This window comes from Hylobates moloch, unplaced genomic scaffold, assembly GCF_009828535.3.
Source record: "Hylobates moloch isolate HMO894 unplaced genomic scaffold, HMol_V3 SCAFFOLD_21, whole genome shotgun sequence".
In the NCBI taxonomy this organism is placed as follows: Eukaryota; Metazoa; Chordata; class Mammalia; order Primates; family Hylobatidae; genus Hylobates; species Hylobates moloch.
In genome coordinates, this window is record NW_026652296.1 from 15,426,590 (window position 1) to 15,451,091 (window position 24,502).

The 24,502-nt window shown below is 49.9% G+C and overlaps 1 protein-coding gene across 2 annotated transcripts; it reads left to right on the forward strand.

The window, feature by feature from the left end:
- Window positions 1-2,415: 2,415 nt before the first annotated feature.
- Window positions 2,416-24,502, forward strand: SDC4 (syndecan 4). 2 transcript variants are annotated; one of them, XM_032142339.2, is made up of 5 exons: window positions 2,416-2,515; window positions 14,920-15,058; window positions 17,539-17,585; window positions 20,026-20,224; window positions 23,180-24,502. In XM_032142339.2, exons 1-5 carry the CDS (start codon window positions 2,456-2,458, stop codon window positions 23,329-23,331), a joined length of 597 nt encoding a protein of 198 aa, XP_031998230.1. In that variant the 5' UTR covers window positions 2,416-2,455; the 3' UTR covers window positions 23,332-24,502. The 2 variants fall into 2 exon arrangements, with proteins under 2 accessions (XP_031998230.1, XP_031998229.1); XM_032142338.2 differs by having other exon boundaries at window positions 2,432-2,515; window positions 14,920-15,067.

Consider the following 24,502-nt stretch of genomic DNA (forward strand, 5'->3'; position numbering starts at 1 on the left):
AAAACTCATCACTTACTAATTATCTCACTACACTTTACTGTTATCCATGCTTTTGAGATTATTTGCACCTATTGTATCTGTGTGGTAGAAATATATCTTCCCAGCTGCATGTTCAGTGACATCTCATTGGTAGCTTCCCCTAGTCAATTGTCAAACATTTACCAGCACACCACTGGCTGTAAGTGCTGAGAAACTTATAAAAGTTGGTAGGAACAGAAGAACTCTTGTTACAACAATGTGGCAATAGATAACTAAAATCACATAGTTATATCTATTCTATAGTTAATGATCTATCTACTGACAACTAGATTAGGCCCCCCTGCAATTTTGTGGAAAGCAAAGATTGCAAACCATTTAAATTGCAAAAGGATTTCTTATTCTGACATGAGATTTCTTCATTTTCTCAGTTTTGTTCCAAATCCTAGGGAAGCATGTTAAAAACCACCAAAAGTCATTGCTTACCTTTAAATCTGTGGAAACCCCATGGTCAGCATCTGAAGCTTGCTTTGCTGCCAAGGTTCTCTGCCACAAGAGACTTTTATTCTTTGATAATAATCAAGGGGTGGAAAAAGGGAAGTCACTACCAATTCTCCATTCCACAAAGTGTATGAATTCATAATATGCCAACAGAGGCCAAAACGCCCTACTTCTAAGACTCCTAGAAAGATTTATACATAAGTCAGGGAGAGACAGGGTTAGGCTTCTTTTGTACTTCGATCATCATAGGATGCCCACCTTCACACCCTGCAATAATTCCAACAGTACCTGTGCTTGGAGCCCCAGAGAATTTTACTGTCTCCATATAGCACCCCCCTCCACTTCTTTCCCCAACCTGCTCCCACCAATGCACTGTTAGGAGGATGAGGGGTAAGGAGGACACACAACTTTCTCTTATAAAGGGTGGAAGCTGACCTAAGAACGGAAATAAACTTGCAGACCAGTTCTCAGAGAGATCAAACTTTTGAGAAATTTCAAAATCTGGAAGATGAAGCCCTTAGAACAGACGTCGGCCACTCTGAGACCAGCGTCAGAGTGGTCTCAGAGTGGCTGAGGCCCACCGCCTATTTTTGTTCAGCCCACTGCTAAGAATGGTTTTTGCATTTTCATTTTTAATTTTTTTGAGACGGAGCCTTGCTCTGTTGCCCAGGCTGGAGTGCACTGGGGAGATCTCAGCTCACTGCAACCTCCGCCCCTCGGGTTCAAACGATTCTCCTGCCTCAGCCTCCAGAGCAGTTGGGATTACAGGCGCAGGCAACCATGCCTGAATAATTTTTGTATTTTGTAGAGACGGGGTTTCAGCATGTTGGCCAGGCTGGACTCAAACTCCTGAGCTCAAGCTATCCGCCGCCTCGGCCTCCCAAAGTGCTGGGATTACAGGCATGACTCACTGCATCCGGCCTGCATTTTTATTTTAAAATGTTATTTATTTATTTATTTTTGAGACAGGGTCTCACTCGGTCACCCAGGCTGGAGTGCAGTGAGCCATCATGGCTCCCTGCGGCTTTCACCTCTCTGGCTCAAGCAGTCCTCCCATCTCAGCCTCCAGAGTAGCTGAGGCCACAGGGGTGCACCACAATGCCTGGTTAATTCCTTAAAAAACTTTTTGTGGAGATGGGGTCTCATTATGTTGCCCAGGCTGGTCTCCAATTCCTGGGCTCAAGGGATCCTCCTATTCCTCGGCCTCCCAAAGTGCTGGGATTACAGGCGTGAGCCATAGAGCCCGGCCAATTTTTGCATGTTTAAATGGTTGGGAAAAAACTCAAAAGAATAATAATATTTCATGACACATGAAAATTATATGAAATTCAAATGTCGGTGTCTATAAATAATGTTTTATTAGGACCTAGCTGAGCTCATTCCTTTAGTATTTATGGCTGCTTTTTAGCTGCGACGCTCGAGTTTGAATAGTTGCCACAGGGATCGTATGGCCCGCAAAACCTAAAATATTTAGCCCTTTACAGAATAGTTTGCTGTCCCCTGTCTTAACACTGTTCACATCCCATTTGGGAAGTTCTGTATCTTCAGAGGGGAGCACACCCGGTTTGAAGGCTGGTCTAAACTCAACACCCTAGGCTAGTCCTTCCCGTCCCTGGGCCTTAGTTTCCCCAACTATGAAATGGGGTTAGGCGCAGTGATCTCTGGGGACCTGCCGGGCAGTGGGTCAAACAAATAAAGGGGTTGGAGCTCCTGGAGGGTAGGACTAGGGGTTGACTAGGAGCCCGCGGGCTCGGGCAGGGCGGGTCTCTTGGGGTTTCCAACTCCGCGGGCGGGCGCAGTGCCCCACAGGCCTCGCTTCCACTGGGGAATTCCGGGCGGGGTGCGGGCGGTGGGGCGGGGGCGGGCGGTGGGGCGGGGGCGGGCCGGGGCGGGGCCGGTAGGCCGCCTATAAGATGGGTGGCGCGCCCGCCCGGGGCCACTCGCTGCAGCCTGCACGCCGTCTCCAGTCCGTGGTGCCATGGCCCCCGCCCGTCTGTTCGCGCTGCTGCTGCTCTTCGTAGGCGGAGTCGCCGAGTCGGTGGGTGCCTGGAGGTCCCCGGGCGGGGGGCGGGGGGGGAGGGAGCGCAGGCCGGTGCCTCCTTTGTTCGTGGGAGCGTGGGATGGGGGTGGCGGATCAGGGGGTACGCCACCCCCAACCAGACACCGAGGCCCGGGAAACTTTGTTGGAAACTTTGCTCTGGGGTCACGGGCCAGCTCCGGGATGGCTTCACGCGCCGTGCGCCCCTCGCCTGTTGCTCTTCCCGCCTCCCCTGGCCTCAGCCCCGCCGCGGGCTACGGGCTCGTTAGTGACTAAGCCGGTGTCAACTCTTCAACTCCCACATCCTCCTCCCTTCCCTGGTGACCCTGGGGCAGGCTTGGAGCGCTGAATCCCCTCGCTCTCTGGGCGCCCAGAGCGGACAGCTTTAGGATCCGAGATGGCCCTGGGCGTCGGGGGAGGGCTGCGTGTAGTCGGAAGGGGGAGGGTTTTAGGGTTGTGCGAGGCCCTCTTTCACACACCAGGGAGAGCTGAGCCCTGACCTCAGTTCTGGCCCCAGCTCTGTCATTGACTTGTGACTTAGGGCAAAGTCCTGCCCTTCTGAATCTCTTCCCAATACTGCATCAAGGGTCTGAGGGAATGGGGCAAGAGGGGACTGCTACTGCGTTAGAGTTTCTAGAAAGTTGGGGACTCTGCTCTTTTCGAGGACAGAGGAGAGGAATGGTTTAGACTCAACACTTAGCCAGGAGCTGAGCCTCTGCTTTCTGCAAGAAGTGTGTTCATTTTTTCTCAATTGCAGCTAAGAAAATTGAAGCATCCACCGTGAGTGAGGTGAAGGGGGTGGGGGGAGAGAAGGCCTCAATCAGCCCAGAGAAACCTTTCATTCTCACTGTCCACTGGTCTCCGTCATAGCTGTCCCTGGGCCAGCAGAAGCGCTATCCATCCCCGCAGTCGGCTTAGGAGGAGGGGGGCAATCTCATCTGGAAAGTTGGGGGGCATGGGAATTACTGTTGAAGGCAATCTGTCCCCCACAGCCTGAGCTTTGTGCCCTCTTTGTGCCCTTTAGCCCCAGTTTTCAGAGCGAGTGAGTCCTTGCAGTTTAACCATTACTGTTAATTTCTTTGAAAGCCTTGGGGCTCCTATTCCTCTGAATTTACTTAGGGGAAGGTTGATTCTGCCTGCAGGCTCTTCTTGAAGAATGAATGAGACCCTAGGCAATGCTTCCAGCCCGATTCCAGGCATGCCATGATGATTGCAAACATTTAGCGCCTTTGTGGGGGGGGCCAGACATTGCTCTAATAACTTTCTAATGGGTATATCAAGGAGCTTAATTCCAACAACAATCTTACTGTGTACTGTTCTTAAACTGGTCCTGAGGCTAGAGAGGTTAAGTAACTTGCCCAGGGTCACACAGTTAATACACAATAAATGGGTGAGTCAGATTGAAATTTAGGCAGCCAGGCTTTCAAGTTTCTGCTTTAGCTTAACTTCTACTCTTTGTGCTACTCCAAGTGTCCCATCGTTGCTAACTCAAGACGGGTTTAGAATAGGTTGAGATTTTAGGCTGGAGGGCAAAGGAATTCTGAGGTGGAAGGAAACAAGGCCAGAGTGAGGTGATGACTTAACCTAAACCAAAGGCTACCTTGCCTAAAATGTTAGTGGCTGGGGACCCAAGCCTTCTGCCTCTAGCGCAGTGCTCTAAACTAGGCCCTGAAGGATGTGTCGGGGTCAAGCAACTGGGGAAGCATCCGAAGGGATACCACCTGGGCAGTACAGGGAAAAAGAGGAAAGGACCCAGGAGGTTGCTGAGGTCACCATGTGCCCAGTCACATGCCAGTTTCCTCCCAGGGGCTGCTGAGCCTGCAGGTGCTTCAGAGTGCTGAGCAGTCACCTGTGTCCTGGGGGCATTCTGAAGGATGTGGTTTGGGGGAAGGGGACTGTGTCAGTCCTGCCTGGGTGACCCATCAGCTGCAGGAGACATCAGCCCTGGGCAGCTGCTTCCTGAGAAAGGTGTCAAGTCTCATCCTGACCTCAGCTCTCCCCTTCCTGGCTAATGTCACAGATGTCCTGCCTGTAACTGGGGCACAGGGCTTCCCCTTTGGCCTATCCCCTCCCTCTTTTCTAGGTTGTGGTTGGAAAAATCAGACCTAGTCACAGTTGGCTTGGACTGAAGAGATAATCCAGCGTGTCCTTTTCTTTTTGCAGGTAGAGAAAAGTGAGGCCCAGGGAGACGGACTTTGCTAATAGCAGTTAGGATTGATAGAGTACTTTTTATATGACAGATCTGGTGCATTTTATCCTCACAAAAAGACCTATCGCACGGGGATTCTATTATGCCCACTTTCCAAATGTGAGAGGTAAAATGGTACTACTTTGGGTTAGCAGAGAGCATCCAGGACCCCAGGATCTCAGACTAGTAGCCCTCCCATTGTGGGTTGTGTTCCCCCAACTGTTCCATCATTCCCCTTACTGCCCCCATGTTTTGGAAGGGAACCCAGGCTCAGTACCCAGCTGTCCTCTCCTCTGTTTGGCTGGGCTTGCTATACTAAACCAGTTCTTCCTGTCCAGCTGGGAGCATTCCCTGATCTGCCTTCCTGCCACTCCCTCTCAGGCCAATTAAAGGCAGCCTTGTTTTGGGAGTACCCTCCACCCAAAGGTGTTCCTACCCAGGGGCACAGCCTACTGACTTGGCCCCAGGCCCAGGCAGTTCTGGGGAAGTGTCCCCCACCTATCAAGTGTACTTTAGCTTAAGGACATTTCTGGTCTTCTACAGTGTCCTCTTCTTGATTACATGGGAGTGGGGGTGGGGGTGGAAGCCTAGGGGCTTCTAGGACCCTTGAGTGAACAGTGAGAGCTCTTAGGACTTCTCGAGCCCAGGGAGTTATCAAACACCCAGGAAAATATTTGGGCCATGATTTGGAGGGTTCCATGAGGTTGAGGGGAGGCCTCTTTCCCCGCTGGGCTGACATCCCCCACCTTAAAATGAAAGGTTTGAACAGGGTGGCCTCCAGAGTCCTTTCCATCTCTGAATTTGATAACTTAAGTACCTACTATTCAAAAGAGGTCTCTCTCTTGAAGGAATTAACTTGAGGGAATTAACATACTCCACCAAATTCTGAATCCCTCCCTCTCTCCCCCCACACACCGAGGGCAGGAACTCTGCTCTATTTGTTTTTGTGAAATACCTGTCCCCTAGTTAGTACTCAGGAAATGCTTGTATGAATGAATAAATTCGTGCATGTAACTTTATTCTAAATGGTTCATTAATGTTATTTATCGCTTGTATGAATATCTCCCAGTACTGCAAGGTACTATTTTCTCTATTTTTACAGGAAATGGATGCTCGGAACAATGCAGTGGCTTGCTAAGGTCAGAACCAGATCCGACTGATAGGGCAAGGTGTCTGGTTTGAGTGTCCTCGGAATATTCCAGATGAGGAAATTTGCTGGGTTTGGAGATAGATACCTTAGGTCCTACTTCTGCGTTGCTGGGTGACCTTGAGCAAACAATGCCCTGTCTCTAGGTCTCAGTGTCCCCAACTCTAAAATAAGGAGGCTGGACCATTGCCTTCTAAGGGTCCTTCCTGCCCGGAGAGCCCATTGATGAGGGGAGGGGCCCTCTCCTGGCCTCCTTGGTAAAGAGTCTAAACAAATCCTAGTCTCAGAAGAGAAGTGTGGGTGAGGGGACATTCAGATCCTGCCATCCCCAGCTCCTAGAAACAGAGGGCTTTTCCAAGGACTTGGAGTGCTGAGCCTGCCTGAATGAGGAGCTGGGGAAGCCAGGCTGGGCTCCCAGCCCCAGCTCCCTGTTGGGAGAAGTTGGCTCCTAGCTGTCCTTCAACCTCCTGGACTGGAGAGGCGAGTGTGATCTCCAAATGAACGCTTAAAATTGGGGTAAGGGGCTGGACCGAGCGCTGTGAGTCACTGCATGCTAGCGTAGCCTGCCTGAGTCACCCATTTCCTTTCAAACTCTTGGCTAATAGGACAGCTCTGTGGTGGGGGTGTTGGAATGCGCTCAGAGTTTTACCTCGTCCTTTGGGAGTCATTGTTTCAGTGTCCGGGGCCTTGAGGGGACATACAGGAAGTGTTTGTACTAGGTCCCGCACTGTCACAGCCCCTTGCTGCGTGTGGACTTTGACATCGTACATTGTGCAGCCAGTCCTCAAAATTGGGCTTTAGACCTCTGCAGAGCAGGTAGTACTTTTTTCCTCTTTAAGGCAAAACTGAGGCTGCAACTGGCCTGCATTTTTTCATAGAGCAAAAGCTGGTACCGTTCAGGTTTGGTGTGACCCCAGGATTTTCTGATGTTTGTGATGATACCTCTTTGCTTCCTGGGGCTGGCCAGAGAGCATTGAAACATTGGCTTGGTGTTAGGCAGACCTAACTCCAGACGTGTGAAGTCCACTTCTTACTGGCTACATGAACTCAGTCATGCTACTCCACCTCTGAGCCCCAGCCTCCTGGTCTGTTAAGATCATGATACCGGTGTGGGAAGCTTAAAGGAGATGACAGGACTGTAAACAAAGGCATCTAGTACCATACCTGGTAGGGAGGAGGTGTTACTTAGTGACAGTTCCCTTCCTTGCCCAGGCCACCTTCATGCTAGGGGGTCCTATCTCTCAAGATTCTGAGCCCAGGTCTCCTGGAAAGCTTTCTCCATCCCCCTTATCCCCCTTATCTACCCCCACAGCTGGGAGGTGGGAAGGGATAAGTCTAGGGTGGGGCTTTTGGAGTCCAAATCTCCTATTTGTTTATCTTAGAAGTGGGCTGTTTGCTAATTATCGAATGGGTTTATGTTTAAACAAGAACCAGTTCTGGGCAGCCCCACCTCTCCTGCTGGGATTTGCTGGAGCCTCGTGCTGAACAGTTTGCAGCCTGGAGGGAGAGGGGGCAGGGGGTTTGCCAAGGGTACCGGACCACTCTGGACACTGTCCAGGACTTGGGGTCACCCTCCTGTGCTGGAAGGGCAGAGTTTCTACTCTTAAGGAGGCTGAGTGATTGCAAATAGCACTTTGAGGGGTGGGATGTTGGTGGACAGAAAAGGTATAGTGTTCTGAAAAGCCAGTTTCTCGTATGTTTTCACTGCATGGTGCCCTAGAGAGGGAGGAGAGAGAAGACATATGTCAACAGTTGGGGTCTCATTTAACCTTAGAAGAACAAGCCTGACTTCTTGGGCTGGTTTGTCATTAACTAACACAGTGGTGACCTTTGGGCGCATTCGTGCACCTCACTGGGGCCTCTCTGGTTCTGTCTGCTGAAGGCTGGGTGACTGAAAAAGAAGGTACAGAAAACTCCAGCCCCCGTCCTAGCTCCGCTGCTCACCCAGGGACACACACAGTTAATACAGCACTTTGTTGATGTGAACCCCAGTGTCCTCTATAAAACACCTGTGGCACTCAAAGATCATAATCGCTGTTTGGCAAACTTGTAAAGTTTTGGCTTTATTAGCACCTAGACAAGGGTTCTTAACCCGGCCAAAGTTTGGCTTTGGGGAGGTGGTGTCTGTGCATATGTTGAAAATGTAAACTAAGAGTTATAGTTATTGGGGTTTAGACCTTTTTATCCTTTTCAGGGGGCGGCAGTACTCCCCAAAAGGTCACTCTGATCTCAGCAGTTCTTTCTGGCTTTGACCTTTCTACAGCCATCCTTCCTCCCTCCCCCACTTCCCAGCCTTGTTCTTGCCTTCTGCTTCCCCCAACCCCCACCTTCAGCCCAGACCTTCCTATTCAGCGGTCCCCACCCCTTCAGGCTGCATCTCACCCCTCCCCCGTCCTCCAGGCCCGGGAGCTCGGCTGCTCCAGTTTTCTCTGGCACAGTAGAAGAGGCTGCTGGTCAGGTGACACCTGGGGTAATGGAAAGGGGAGGCAGGGAGAGGCTGGTATGTGTGGAAACAGTGACTTGGTGAAGCCCAGCAGTCAGTGGCCAGGCCTGCGGGGACTGGCGGTGTCACTCCAGCCTCTGGGCGTGGGGGCAGATGTGGCACATGGCTGGCCTGGCTACCCAGAGTGGGGGTACTCCTTGCCTTGGAGAAGCCCTGCCAGAGCCGTCTGTGGGACAGACTGACCTGGTCTGGAGGATGGCTTCCTTGGGGGGTGGTGAGGAAAGAGGCAGGAAGCCAGCACCCGGGGCTGATCTAATCAGCCAAGATAAGGCTGCAGCGTGGGCTCTCTACTCTGCTCTGAGAACACGGGAGGTTTGTTTACATCCCGAGAGCCTCCCTAGCCCTTGGATCCAGCAGGGATTTTGGATCTGCTGCCTAGATTACAAGCTCCAGCTTCAATGCACCTCTGTCTCTGAGGCCCTGAGGGAGCCAGCCGCCTCCTGGCTGTCTCCACCGGTAATCGGAGCAATGCCCAGCTTGGGTACCGGGCTGGGACAGAGAGAGGCTTGTCTCTTTGAGACCTGTCTTTTACAGATTGGGAAACTGAGGCTCAGAGAAGGGAATTGTCCACGATCATCCAGGGAGTTAGTAACAAGGGTGCTGGGTCAGCTCCTGGCAGGGAGACGTCCAGAGGCTCCTGAACCCTCCCCCCATTTCTAGCTGGCACCCTAGGATCCTGGAGTTCTTGCTGTGGGAATGGGCTGCCCTGGGGCTTGGTGAAAAGCTGGTTGCTGGCAGTGCCAGGCCTGGCTCTCTCCTGAGTGATTGTGTTCAGAGTAACCCGACCTTGAAGGTGACATTTGAACCCTCACTCCACCCGCACCCCCAAACCTGGTTTAACCATTCAGGCACCAGAGCACCAGACCATGGATTGGTGTGTAGTTTCTTTTTACCTTCTAGATTTTTATTTTTTTTTTGTCCTTGGGGACCCAGGTCCCCAAGTAGAATTTCAGGTGTTTCTGGTCACTGTCATTTGCGCCTTCGGGGAAAATAAAAATGGTCTTTACCTTTGTCTGCTTAGGACAGGTGGTCAAAGCTGTGTGACCTTGGGCAGGTCTCTGACTATCTCTGCATCTTTTTTTTTCACAGTCTGAAGGGACCTGATTGGTTGTTGAAAAGTCTCTGGGCTCAGAAGCAAAATGATAACCCATTGTAGGTTATATTCCTTTACAGTTTGCAAAGCACCATCTCCCTGTCCCCAGGCTAGCTTCCTTCCAGCAATAGAACTGCCTCTGCAAGTTTTCCCAGGCCTCTGATCCTTTGAACACTAATCCCACTGGCCAGGAGGAAGGCAGGTGGGGGTTAATCACAGCCACTGTTCATTGATCACCTGCTGTGTACCAGGCCACGTGCTGGGTCCCTTGCACACACAAATGCATTCCACTTAATCCCCATCACCCTGCAAGGTGCTACCAGCCCTAGTCACAAAAGAAGAAACAGGATTTCAGAGATGAAATAAACTCCCAAGCTCATATAGTTAGGAAGTGGCAGAACTCACACTTGTGAATCTGCCTCGATGCACAACCACTCTGGGTGGTAGAGTCACAGTTGTGGGCCCCAGGTTTTAGCCATTTCGGGGAATGTCTGGCCCTTAAGAAGTGGGTGGGGTGGGGAAGAACAGTTACTACTAGTGTACGCTGCTGGGGATCTCCTGCCAGAAATCATTCTGGTGGGTCCAGGTGTTGGAGCCCCAGGTACTCACCATCCCCTCTCCCCACTAAATTTGGCTTGCCCAGTTATTACCCTTCTGGTCTTGCCTCCTGAAAGAAGGGTCAAGTGTGTCCCCGACCCTACCTCCCCTGGGGAGGAGCCAGGTGGGGGGAGGCTCTCATTAGTTCACAGTTATCCAAGCCCTGACCCTGAACTCCTCCTGGGTGCCCCAGCCAAGTTTCTGTTCCTTTGTTTAAGCGATATCACTTTCACCTTTGTTTACTCCCGGGCAGGGGCAGGGGTGCCCTGGAGCCCTGGCCCAGCCAGTGTGTTGTGGACTGGTGGGTTAGGCTGGAGAGAAGTGAAGAGTGGGTGGCAGTGAGAAGCCTAGTTGTGGCTGGGACGTGTTCTTGAGAAAGATCTGGATTTGAATCCCAGCTCTATTGCTTTCAGGTTGCATGATGTTGGATAAGTACTCAGCTGAACCTCAGTTTTCTCATCTGCAAAATGGGTAGAGCACCTTGCAAGGCTGTTTTGCCAATTAAATGAACTTGTGTAAATAAAGTATCCAGCATGGTGCTTAGCATGTAGTGGATACTCCTTTTAGTCACTCATGCGTTTCGTGGGGTGATAGAAGCCATAGGATTTGGGGATAGAGTTGGGATAGGACCTTTTCGTAGCTTCATGCCTATAGCCAAAAGACTAGATGGGGAGTGTAACTGTAATGACAGCTGCTGCCTGTGGATTTGCTGAGGCCCTTAGGGGCAGCCAACACCCTGGAAGGGGAGAGAAGATAATTCCAGTCTGGGAGCCAGGAGACCTAGGTTCTAAGTCCATCTCTGCTGCCAGCTGCTTGGATGACCTTGGCAAAGTCCCTTGTCTTCTTGTCTGTTTGCTAGGTTATAAAATCAGATACCTTCTGTTGGCAGGTGTTAGTTTCTATAGAACAAAAGAGCACTTGCCCTCCCTTCTTTCTCCCCAACAGTCTGGGGAAGAATCTAGGATCTCTAAACCCCCAGGCCTAATCCCAGATCCCACCAGCCACAGGGCCAGCAGAGTCTGGGGGACCTAGGCCCACTGCCCTATTTTTTATTTTTGGGAGACAGGGTCTTCCTGTCACCCAGGCTGGAGTGCAGTGGCACGATTGTAGCTCACTGCAGCCTTGACCTCCTGGGCTCAAGTGATCCTCCCACCTCAGCCTCCCGAGTAGCTGGGACCACAGGCGTACACAACCACATTTGGCTAATTTTTGTAGAGATGGGGTTTCACCATGTTGCCCCGGCGATCTCAAACTCTTGGGCTCAAGTGATCCTCCCACCTTTGCCTCCCAAAATGTTGGGATTAAGCCACTGTGCCTAGCCACCACTGTCTTATTTAGTTGGTAATTTCTGTTGTGTATTCATGAAAGGGACAAAGATACAAGGAGACTTGAGAGCCCAGAGAGGGTGCCTGTGCATGTACACACAAGAACACACATGCCTGGGCAAAGGTGGGGTGAGCTGAGGAGAACAGACCACATTCTTAGCCAGGAGCAGGGCGGGGTCCATCTCTGGTCAGGGCTGGGCCTGGCTGCTGGGTGGCCTGGTTCTTCAAAGTCACCCCAGACTGAATGGGCTTTATCTGAAAAGAGAGTGGAGGAGAGGAGGACCGTTGGTGCCTTCCCAAACTTTACACAAAAAAGAGTGATTGCCCACAATCCCACGGGGCTTGGTCCCGTCTTGCTGGCCTAGTCCTAAATGGCTCTTACCCACTTGGGAGTTTCCTTCCCTCTTGTCAGAGGTCATGGGTGGAGAAGGGACCAAAACAGGGCAGAGAGGGGGCTTCCAGAGCTCAAGGAGAGATTTAATTCCCTGTGTCCTCCCATCACCACTGGGAGCTGGAAGAAGTTTCTTCCCAGCCCCTTGACTTGCTATAGGAGGGAAATCCTGGACTCATCTAAATACAGCCTTGAAGACTCCATCTTTTCAGAGCTTTGGAATAGGATCAAATCCTGGCCGTGCCACGGAGCCCCGGGGTGACTTTAGACTAGACTAGTTTCTTTTTTGGAGACTGAGTATAAAAATGAAGGGCTAAGGATGAACAGGTGCCCACAAAGAGGGCTGAACTGGGAATAAATCTTGGTTTCAGCCTTGGTTTTGCTGCTGACTTGGCTGCAAGATCTTCACGCCCCACTTTCGCTCATAGCCTTCATTCCTCTAGTGTGAAACGGAGGTAATTCCTAACAGCCAATGGGCATGCTAATCCCGTGGGTTGTTTTGAAATACCTCTTAGCACTTTCACGTACTGAAAGAGAGGCTGGATGCATAAACAACCTTCCATGGCTCCTGGGGGCAGTGAGGGGTGGGAAAAGGTCTCTCAGCCTGAGACAAGTCTCCTGATGGAGCTACAGCCCCTGTTGAGGACTTTGACCTGGTGAACAGGTGGCCAAAGTGTACCATTCTTTCCTTCTCCCGGCTGGATTTGACCCCCGCACTTAACAGGGCTCCCTTGGAGCCTGGGGCAGGCTGGTGACCCCGTGTACATATGTGTTCATGCATGTGTTTATGTGTTTGTGGTTAAAGGTCCAGGTGAGTGACGCCTGGGTTCTGGTCCAGTGTCGCTACTTCCTGCTTGTGTGGCCTTTGACAAGTGACTTTACCTTTCTGAGCCCTTGTTTCCATCTCTGCAAAAAGGGACTATTAAAAGGACCTAGACAGGCTGTGTGCTTGGTTAAGGCTTGTCACTTGGGCTCGGGGGATTTGCCACAGGAGATGGAGGTAGGAGCACAGGGACCCTGCCGTTAGGTATAGGCACTTGGGCAGCCATGAGGAGCCTTCCTCCTGCTCTGCCAAACCAAAGCCACAGGCACGGGCTATGTGCGGGGGCTTGAATTCCAGCACCAGCAGCCCAGCAGCTCCTGATTCCCGAGTCATGAAGTCATCTCTGACCAGGACTTAACCTCTCTGGCTTTCCACCCCCACGGGTGCCAAGCATTCAGCAGAGATTCTCCCCACTCCCTGGGGAGAGAGTGATTCCTGGCCACTGCCTTCCTTGCAGCCTGACCCAGCTCCCTTCCAGGAATCCAGCATCCTCCCTCTGTGGGGGTGGAAGAGGGGGCATGAGGGTCAGGTTCCACCTGCCTCTCCCCAGAAGCCCAGTGAGGAGAGTGCAGGAGCGGCTCTGAAGCAGCTTTCCTGGGCCTCTCCTGCAATGACAATAACCTTATCTTAGGGACAGATGTTCCTTCTCAGACACCCTCCTTTGTCAATGGCAGTCAGCTGAGTGAAGGACAGCCTGGGGTGTCCGAAACAGAGACCTGACCTCTTTCTATCCTGAGTTATGTAGCAAACGCTCTGTGTGACCTTGGGCAAGTCCCTGCCCTGTTCTGGGCTCAGATTCAAGTTGTGTGAAATGGGAGGACAGGAGCTCCTTGGGTCCTGGCATTCCGTGATTCTAAGCAGACCCCCAGCTCCTGCAGTTATGGCGTCTGGAGAAGATGAGAATGTCTTGCAGCGGGAGGGGCATGGTGTATTGAACTTAATGAAAAACCCCAACTCTCCTGGCAAATACTAGGCACTTTAATGTTTGAATTAATTAGTAGAATAATGAACTTTGCTCAGAGCTGCTGTTCTCTGGGCAAACAGAAGCCTGAGCCCAGAAGCTGGAGGAAGGGTGATGGGCATCCAAATGTTTCCTGTGCTCTTGAGGGTGCATGCATTGTTCCCACTCCGTGGAGCTACAGAATGGGAGCAGGGTAACTGATGTACTGTAGGGCTGCCCAGGACCTTTGACACTTTCCTTTGGCAAGTGGTTTGGTGGGAGTGGACCTGAGACTCTGTCGTGATCAGCTGTGCCTCCACAGGGTAGTGGCTGAGTGACGCTTATGGGTGCTGGAGTGGATGGTCTGTGAGGGTAGGGATTGTGCCTCTTGGTGTCTGCATGGTGCTGGCAGCAGAATAGATCTGTGGGAGATGTTTGGAAGGCAAGACTGAATCCAGGAGTGCACTCCTGAGTCATCAGGTCTGGGCAGCGCCCTGACCTGAGGCTGTCTTAGGGTGTGTGTGAGGCAGCCCTGTCTGTCCCGGCCCAGACTGACTCAGCTGGGCAAAGTGTCCTGGACTGGGCAAGACCAGAACCAGCAGCCCACTCCATGTCCTGTGTGAATCAGCTGCCACTGCATCACAGAGCCCTGGAGTGTAGCATCCCAGGGCCCTGTGCATGGAGACTCCTGGCTCTGAAGTCAGGCAGCCCTGTGTGTGCAATCCTTGCTCTTCCATCTGCCAGCTGTGTCACCAAACGAAAATGACTCCCTCGGCGTGAATAACATGCCTCCAGAGTTATTAAAACAGGGCCCGGCACATAGCAAGTGCTTGGTAAAGGATACCTAGCCATATTAATAATTTGATTATTACCTCATTTACTATTTTTATTTTTATTTTTTTTGAGACGGAGGTCTCACTCTGTAGCTCAGGCTAGGGTGCAACGGCGTGATCCTGGCTTATTGCAACCTCCGCCTCCCGGGTTCAAGCAATTCTCCTGTCTCAGCCTCCCGAGTAGCTGGGACTACAGGCGTAAGCCACCATGCCCAGCTAATTTTTGTATTTTTAGTAGAGATGGGGTTTCACCATGTTGGCCAGGCTGGTCTTGAACTCCTGACCTCAGGTGATCTGCCTGCCTCGGCCTCCCAAAGTGTTGGGATTACAGGTGTGAGCCACTGTGCCCAGCCTCATGTACTATTTTTATTTGCCCAGAATGGGAAAGAGACTTGCCTAAGGACACGCGGCGACTTAGAGGTAGAGTGGGATCCAGGACTCAGGTCTCCAGGCCCTGGCCTGGTCTCTTTCTAGTTTCTGAATGCCCACTTCACTAGCTTTCGGGCATCAGCTGTCACGGAGCACTGGGGATGTTGGCTGATGTGTCTCCTTTCTTTATCTTAGATCCGAGAGACTGAGGTCATCGACCCCCAGGACCTCCTAGAAGGCCGATACTTCTCCGGAGCCCTACCAGACGATGAGGATGTAGTGGGGCCTGGGCAGGAATCTGATGACTTTGAGCTGTCTGGCTCTGGAGATCTGGGTATGGAAGGTGTGTTGGGCAGGCGTAGGCACAAAGCTGGAGGGGGTGGTGGCCTCAACAGCCAGGAGGGTGACCATGCCTTGAGACTTGGATTTTTGTGGGGCTTTTCCTAGAGTGCCCTGCCTCCTTCTCAAAAAAAGGGGAGACAAAAGTAACGGATTAACCTTTTCCATCCCTGAGAGCCCCTGGGGACAAGCTGTTTGCTGCTTTGAAGGCATCTGGGTTTTCTGAGCTCCAGCCTGAACCTGTCCTCATAGGCTCTTCTCTTTTCTGCAGGGCATGGTGGGGGTGGGGTGGGGGTAGGATGGGTGGCAGGACAGGGTGGGAGTGGGGAAGGAGGACCTATAAAGTGTTTTCCTTTTTCTGAAAGGAAAAGTTCCAGCCTGGGCCACATGGTGAGAACTTGTCTCTACAAAAACACAAAAATTAGCCAGACATGGTGGCATGCACCTGTAGGAGTCCCAGCTACTTGAGAGGCTGAGGTGGGAGGATCCCTTGAGCCTAGAAAGTTGGGGCTGCAGTGAGCCAAGATCATGCTACTGCACTCCAGCCTGGGTGACAGAGTGAGACCCTGTCTCAAAAAAAAAAAGGAAAAGTAGCAGCTTAGAAGTGGGGATGGGGTGGAAGGGGGCATGAGTGGGCAGAGATGTAGTTGGGAAACCAAGAACAAGTCCCTGCTTCAGTGGTGGTGGGGGTGGGTGAAGGGCCCAAGGCCTCTAGGCCAGACAGCTAATAAGTGTCCCCGCTATGTGCAGAGAGGTGTTAATGATTGCAAGTTTTAGCTTTGCAAGTTTTAGCTTTGGAGTCACATGGTCCTGAGTTCAAGCCTCCGTCCTGTGTGAACTGAGCTTCAGTTTTCTAATCTGTAAAATGGGAATAATAAAGATAGTACATCAGTGTTGTGGGGACTGAACTGACTTAAAGCTTTTGGCACCTACCAAGCACTCAGTACATGTGTGTTTGGTTTAAAAAAAAAAAAAATTTTATGGCCGGGCGCGGTGGCTCATGTCTGTAATCCCAGCACTTTGGGAGGCCAAGGCAGGCAGATCACGAGGTCAGGAGTTTGAGACCAGCTTGGCCAACATGGTGAAACCCCGTCTCTACTAAAAATACAAAAATTAGCCAGGTGTGGTGTCGAGTGCCTGTAATCCCAGCTACTTGGGAGGCTGAGACAGGAGAATCGCTTGAACCCGGGAGGCAGAGGTTGCAGTGAGCTGAGATCGCGCCTCTTGCACTCCAGCCTGGTGACAGAGCAAGACTCCGTCTTGAAAAAATATAAAAATAAAAAAATAAATTTTATTATGTGCATACAACATGATGTTATGGGATACATATAGATAGTAAAAACGTTACTACAGTGGAGTTTACTTAATATATCCATCATCTCACATAGTCACCCAGGAAATGTTTTAATATTGCAGTTAGAGTTTTCTTTCTCAAAAGTTAATTCCCTGGGGATCTTGTTAAAATATAGATTTTGGCCGGGCGTGGTGGCTTACACCTGTAATTGAAGCACTTTGGGAGGCCAAGGCGGGTGGCTCACAAGGTCAAGAGATCGAGACCATCCTGGCCAACCAATATGGTGAAACCCCGTCTCTACCAAAAATACAAAAATCAGCTGGGTGTCATGGCGCACCCCTGTAGTCCCAGCTACTCGGGGGGCTGAGGCAGGAGAATTGCTTGAACCCAGGAGGTGGAGGTTGCAGTGAGCTGAGATGGCACCACTGCACTCCAGCCCAGGCAACAGAGAGAGACTCTGTCTCAAAAGAAAAAAAAAAAAAAAGTAGATTTTGATTCAGTCAGCCCTGAAATTCTACATTTCTACTTTTTTTTTTTTTGAGACGGAGTCTTGTTCTGTTGCCCAGTCTGGAGTGCAGTGGCACGATCTTGGCTCACTGCAACCTCTGCCAACTGGGTTCAAGTGATTCTCCTGCCTCAGCCCCCCAAGTAGCTGGGATTACAGTGCCTGCCATCACGCCTGGATAATTTTTGTATTTTTAGCAGAGACAGGGTTTCACTGTGTTGGCCAGGCTGGTCTCAAACTCCTGACCTCAAGTGATCTGCCCACCTTGGCCTCCCAATAACTCCTGACCACAAATGATCTGCCCACCTTGGCCTCCCAAAATGCTGGGATTACAGGCATGAGCCACCACGCCTGGCCTTGAAATTCTACATTTCTAACCAGCTCTCAGGTGTTGCTATTGGTTTTTAGATCCACACTTTGCAGAGCAAGGCTTTAGAGCTGATGAAGCCTCTGCTCAGCTGCCAGCTCACACATTCCTGTGAAAGAGCCAAGGGGTGGGTCTGAGAAGCCCCATTTTACAGATGATATGACTGAGGTAGGGGTGGGGAAGCTCGCTTGCTGGACATTGAGCATTTGGAGGCTGGCTGTAAGGTGGAGCTCCCACCAGCCCTGGCTGAAGGGGTCATTTTCCTGGGGTAATGGACCTCACACTCACACAGCTATTCTGACCTTACAGATGACTTGGAAGACTCCATGATCGGCCCTGAAGTTATCCATCCCTTGGTAAGTAGCTACATGCTTCTGCCTCTTCCACTTTGCTCCTCTATAGCAGACCTATTGGGAGGGGCAGAAAATACAGCCCACATAGGCAGAATAAGTGAGGGGTCTTACCCCACTATGCGGGAAGGCTTTTTAAAAATCTGGCCCTGGGCTGGGCATGGTGGCTCAGGCCTGTAATCCCGCAATTTGGGAGGCTTGAGGTCAGGAGTTCAAGACCAGCCTGGGCAACCTGATGAAACCTGTCTCTACATAAAAAATACAAAAATTAGCCAGGTGTGGTGGCATGTGCTTGTAGTCCCAGCTACTTGAGAGGCTGAGGTGGGAGAATGGCTTAAGTCCAGGAGGCAGAGGTTGCAGTGAGCCAAGATTGTGCCAGTGCACTCCAGCCTGGTTGACAGAGCCAGACTGTGTTAAAACAAACAAACAAACAAACAAACAAACAAACAAATCTGGCCCCAGCCTCATTTTGTAGGTTGCTGGTAGGCCATCCTCCCTGCAGGGGTAGTCACCGTCAACAGCAACTCCTTTTCTCTACATTTATAGCTATTTCCTAGCATTGGTATAAAAGTATATATACAGGCTGGGCGCAGTGGCTAATGCCTGTAATCCCAGCACTTTGGGAGGCCAAAGCGGGCAGATCACCTGAGGTCAGGAGTTGGAGACCAGCCTGGCCAACATGGTGAAACTCTATCTCTACTAAAAATACAAAAAATTAGCCAGGCATGGTGGCGTGTGCCTGTAGGAGGATCACTTGAACCCAGGAGGCAGAGGTTGCAGTGGGCAGAGATTGCACCATTGCACCCCAGCCTGGGAGACAGAGTGAGACGCCCTTTCAAAAAAAAAAAAGAGTATATATATAATTCTATGAAATGCGTTTTTCACTTAGACTGGTCATGAGTATTTCCCTGCATAATTTAATGCTCTTGTCATTTTTATAGGCTGTGTAATAGTTTACCCGATTCCCTTTATTGATGGAAAAATGGCTTATAATTTCTTAACATTTTAAAATTATAACACTGCAGCAAACATCTTTTTTATTTTTGCAAAGCGATAACAAGTTTATTAAGAAAGTAAAGGAATAAAAGAATGGCTACTCCATAGGTAGAGCAGTGGCATTGGGTGCTGGTTGCCCATTTTTATGGTTATTTCTTGATTATATGCTAAGCAAGGGGTAGATTATTCATGAGTTTTCCAACAAAGGGGTGGGCAATTCCCAGAACTAGGGAGTCCTCCCCTTTTTAGACCATATAGAGTAACTTGCTGACTTTGCCAGGGCATTTGTAAATTGCCATGGCACTGATGGGAGTGTCTCTTAGCATGCTAATGTAGTATAATTAGCAATATAATGAGCAGTGAGGCCAACAGTTTCATTGCCATCCTGGTTTTGGTGGTTTTTGGCCAGCTTCTTTATTGCAACCTGCTTTATCAGCAAGGTCTTTATGACCTTATCTTGTGCAGACCTCCTATCTCATTCTGTTATGTAGGATGCTTAACTTACTGGGAATGCGGCCCAGCAGGTCTCAGCCTTATTTTACCCAGCCCCTATTCAAGATGTAGGCACTCTGGTTCAAACACCTGACATTTTCCCCCTCCCTTTTGTAAGAGAACCCTTAATCCTAAGGGTTGCAGAGGGACAAAGATCCATCTTCTGTAACTTCTTCATGCTGAATAGGGTGATGATATTCCTGCTTAACTATTAGGGCCTCTTGTATCCATGGTAGACAGGGGCTCAGTCAGAAAGGGCCAGTATGGTGAGGGCCATTCATAACTCTTAGTTCTGACAAAAGGTGATATCCAAAGTCCTCCAATCAGTGCTGCAGTCCATTTCCTTTGGTTTGGGGGTCTCCCCCGTCTCATCCCTTCTGTGGTTCTCCAGAAAGATGTTACCAGAAAGGGGTCCCGATCCAGACCCCAAGGGAGAGGGTTCTTGGATCTTGCACAAGGTAGAATTCAGGGTGAGTCCATAGAGCAAAGTGAAAGCAAGTTTATTAAGAAAGTAAAGGAATAAAAGAACGGCTGCTTGGTCGGCAGAGGAGCTGCAGCAAAGCATCTTTTACACGTAGTCTCTAAAGAGCTCCTTATAGTAGCGTTTCCAGGGCAAAACTGCCACCTTAAAGGGCCAGCCATGTCCAAGGTTTTGCCAAATTGCTTCCAGAGTGGTTGCTCTAGAATAACCAGTGGCCAGCAGTGCAGGAGAGCACCTGCTTCCCTGTTCCCTTGGTCGCATTCATTTTTCATTTGGGACAGATCTACTAGAAAAGTTGGGGATAAGGATTTTGGCAGCATAATCGTGGAGAGGTTGTTGCCAATTCCTGCTCCAGGACCATATGGTTCAGCTGAATATGGCAGAACTGGATTCTCTGCCTGGCTGAATGTCCCTGTCCCCTGCCCTGGGTCTCTTCCAAAATATGCTGAGTGTCTCTTCTCCTTTCCACCCATCCAGGTGCCTCTAGATAACCACATCCCTGAGAGGGCGGGGTCTGGGAGCCAAGTCCCCACCGAACCCAAGAAACTGGAGGAGAATGAGGTTATCCCCAAGAGAATCTCACCCATTGAAGAGAGTGAGGATGTGTCCAACAAGGTGTCCATGTCCAGCACTGTGCAGGGCAGCAACCTCTTTGAGAGAACGGAGGTCCTGGCAGGTAAGGCCCCATGCCGCTTATAAGATGCCTTGAAGGTGGAATGGGGCTTAGCGGGGGAGAGCACCTGCAGGCAGGGATGCCTCCAGCCCATGAGGCTCCTTGGTGCCTCTTCCTTTTGCCCATTCAGGTTGCCCTAGAACATGGAAAGACTACACCTCCCTTATGGGGTGGCTCTGACTGTGCAGCCTGGTGGAGGGAGAGGAAAAAGTGCCTATCAAAGGCTTCTGGAAAATAGGCAGTAAGTCATTCTCTTGCCTTAAGTCTTTCTCATTTATTTTGCAAAGGACTTTCACTGTATAGGTTTGGCATCTGGGAGTTAATCATTAAAAGTTAATTTCCCTTGTAAGTCTGGAGGCTCCTTCGAATTGGGTTAGCTTCCCTTCCCCCTACTCTATCACTTGTCAGCCTTGCAACCTTGGCTGAGAAGCTTTCGAACTTGATGAGCCTCAGTTTCCTTATCTGTAAAATGGGTACAGTGATACCTCCTGGGGTTGATATAATGAGTCCATGAAAAATAAAATATGAAATAACTTCGCACACTGTAAAGGGCTATTCTGATTTGGCCTCAGTTGAGTGTTCTTTACTGGAATGTGCATGGTGAGGAATGCTTTGTCCCAGGTGTTGACAAGAGGGATGGAGGGAACTCCCCAAGGTCATGGCCGAGGGCCAGTCTGGATGAACCGGCCTGGCAAGTGGGCACCCTGGGCCCATGCTGGGTAACTCCTGTCTCCTGGGAATCAACAGGGCCAGCAGCTCCAAGGAGGCTTGAGCTATAGAGACAGAGCCTGGCTTCATCCAGGACAGATGGAAGGTCTCACCTGCCTCTTGTAAAGAGGGTTCCTGGGAGCACAGTCCCAGCTGACTGGGCCCACCTCAGCCCTGACCCTGGCTTCCTGGTATCTGAGCCAAAGTTCTTTTTACTTTTCTTTCAGAAAAAGATTTGCATAAGACTTTGGATTTGCATAAGGTTTTGCTCTAATTAACTAAAAGTGCTATTGCTTCTAAAGAAAAATGTGAAAACCACTGATTAATCCAAGCGCCTGCTTCTTATACATGGGGAGACTGAGGCCCAGACTTTGGGCCACATAGTAAGAAAAGAACTGAAGCCAGGTTATCTCTTTAATCTTCCATTTGAGAATTATACAAGCCTAAGAGCCTTATGTGAAAAGTTACATTGTTAGCTGGTGTGGTGGAATCCCCCATTCCAGAAGCTTTAATCAGCACCCAGAAGCTTTATTAAATGCTTGCTGTATGCTCTATGATTCCTGCACCCCTCATTGAGTCCCTACAACACAAAACTGAGTCTAAAGAACTTATCCGAAGTCACAAAGCTGGGAAGTGGCAGACCTGGCATTTGGACCGAGGACCACAGTCAGCTTCTGAGCCTGTGCTTGAAACTTGACCCTGTGGGGCATCCCAGCGCAGACCCAGGGCCTCGTGGAGGGACTGGGGTCATCAGAGGGAAAGGTGATAGAGACAAGAATGGGGTTGATGCCTGATATTCCATGTGCTTTCTCTGGCATCTCCTGGGGGTACTTTTTTGTTGCTTTTTCATAGGATTTTACCTAAGAAAGAACCTTGCTTGACTCCTCTGTGCCACTGTGTCCCCATTGTGGACATAGATTTGTAGTGTGTACAGGGATGGAAAATTAATCTTCTTAGCCAGAGTAAGACCGAATTAGGGGACTCAATCTGCCACAGAAGGGATTCGATGAGGCATCCCTGCCCCTAGCAAACAGGAATGAGTCATTCAGGCCACCTGGCAGAGTGGACAGGCCAGACCCACTCACCATTAGAAGCCCATCTCTGCCCGACACTAGGCAGGCTCTCTTCTCGGAGCCTGAAAGTGTCATTTATTAAGCACCTCCTGTTGTGCACACCTGATTCAGGGGGTTCAGGACACAGCTATAAACCTTAAACCTTTACAGTTAATGAATCTTGAGAATATGCTATGCACTAGGCATTGTTCTAAGCACTTTGAGTGGATTAATTTATTTAATCCTTAGGACAAATATATGAGAAAGATATGGCTATTCCCATTTTGCAGTAGGGAGATGAAGGAAACTTGCCTCAAATACACAACCAGGAAGTAGGAGAGGTAGGAGTGGAAACCAGGCCTTAGCTACTGAGTTCTGTATGTAATCGTAACATAAGAGCTTGGAATTAGTATGTTCTGCATGTGTGCACTTTGAATGTACATACCTGTCTATGAAGTGTAGGCTGTATAGGTAAATATGCACACAGGGAGAGCTAGAGAGTGCCCTGTGCTAAGGACTGCAGGATAAATATGTCTACAGGGATTTCCATAGCCTACCGTTTTCTCCTGTTCCTGGCTCAGTTAGTGCTAGACTGTTGCAGGGGAGTCCGCTTGGTGTTTGGAAAGAGCCTGGGCTTTAGATTCAGGCAGATGTGGGTTAAAGTAGTGGCCTTGGCCGAGTGCGGTGGCTCACGCCTATAATCCCAGCACTTTGGGAGGCCGAGGTGGGCGAGGTCAGGAGTTCAAGACCAGCCTGGCCAACATAGTGAAACCCCGTCTCTACTAAAAGTACAAAAATTAGCCGGGCATGGTGGCATGTGCCTGTAGTCCCAGCTATTCAGGAGGCTGAGGCAGGAGAATTGCTTGAACCCGGGAGGTGGAGGTTGCAGTGAGCCGAGATCACGCCACTGCACTCCAGCTAGGGCAACAGAGTGAAACTTCATCTCAAAAAAAAAAAAAAAGGAGTGGCCTTGCCACTAGCCCTGTGGTCTTCAGTGACTTAAAATGCCAATGACCCACTTCTTATAACTGGGGTCATGAGGTCAACTTAAATAAGGCATCAGCTTGCCTGGCACAGGCAGTGGTGATGGTGAGGATGTCTGGTTGTAAGAGAACTGACAGTGGGGGAAAGAGGGGTTCATCCTTAGGTACTGATGAGGAGCTCTCACCCCCCGCCTCTTCTCTCTCCTCCTCTCCAGCTCTGATTGTGGGTGGCATCGTGGGCATCCTCTTTGCCGTCTTCCTGATCCTACTGCTCATGTACCGTATGAAGAAGAAGGATGAAGGCAGCTATGACCTGGGCAAGAAACCCATCTACAAGAAAGCCCCCACCAATGAGTTCTACGCATGAAGCTTGCTTGTGGGCACTGGCTTGGACTTTAGCGGGGAGGGAAGCCAGGGGATTTTGAAGGGTGGACATTAGGTTAGGGTGAGGTCAACCTAATACTGACTTGTCAGTATCTCCAGCTCTGATTACCTTTGAAGTGTTCAGAAGAGACATTGTCTTCTACTGTTCTGCCAGGTTCTTCTCGATCTTTGGGCCTCAGTTGCTCTGGCAGAAAAATGGATTCAACTTGGCCTTTCTGAAGGCAAGCCTGGGATTGGATCACTTCTTAAACTTCCAGTTAGGAATCTGGGTCCGCCCTCAAGCCCATACTGCCCATGCCTCATCCAGAGCCCCTCTGAAGCCAGGGGGCTAACGGATGTTAGCTAGAGGTCCTCCCCCAGTGGCCTTCCTCCCTTCCTTTCACAGCTGGTCTCTCTGCCAGGAAATGGGGGAAGGAACTAGAACCACCTGCACCTTGAGATGTTTCTGTAAATGGGTACTTGTGATCACGCTACGGGAGTCTCTGTGGTATATACCTGGGGCCATTCTAGGCTCTTTCAAGTGACTTTTGGAAATCAACCTTTTTTATTTGGAGCGGGGGGAGGATGGGGAAAAGAGCTGAGAGTTTATGCTGAAATGGATTTATAGAATATTTGTAAATCTATTTTTAGTGTTCATTTTTTTAACTGTTCATTCCTTTGTGCAGAGTGTATATCTCTGCCTGGGCAAGAGTGTGGAGGTGCTGAGGTGTCTTCGTTCTCTTGCACATTTCCACAGCACCTGCTAAGTTTGTATTTAATGGATTTTGTTTTTGTTTTTGTTTGTTTCTTGAAAATGAGAGAAGAGCCGGAGAGATGATTTTCATTAATTTTTTTTTTTTTTTTTTTTTTTTTTACTATTTATAGCTTTAGATAGGGCCTCCCTTCCCCTCTTCTCTCTTTGTTCTCTTTCATTAAATTCCTTCCCCAGTTTTTTTTTTATACTTTAAACCCCGCTCCTCATGGCCTTGGCCCTTTCTGAAGCTGCTTCCTCTTATAAAATAGCCTTTGCTGAAACATAGTTTTTTGTTTTTTTTTTTAGCAGATCCCAAAATATAATGAAGGGGATGGTGGGATGTTTGTGTCTGTGTTCTTATAATATATTATTATTCTTCCTTGGTTCTAGAAAAATAGATAAATATATTTTTTTCAGGAAA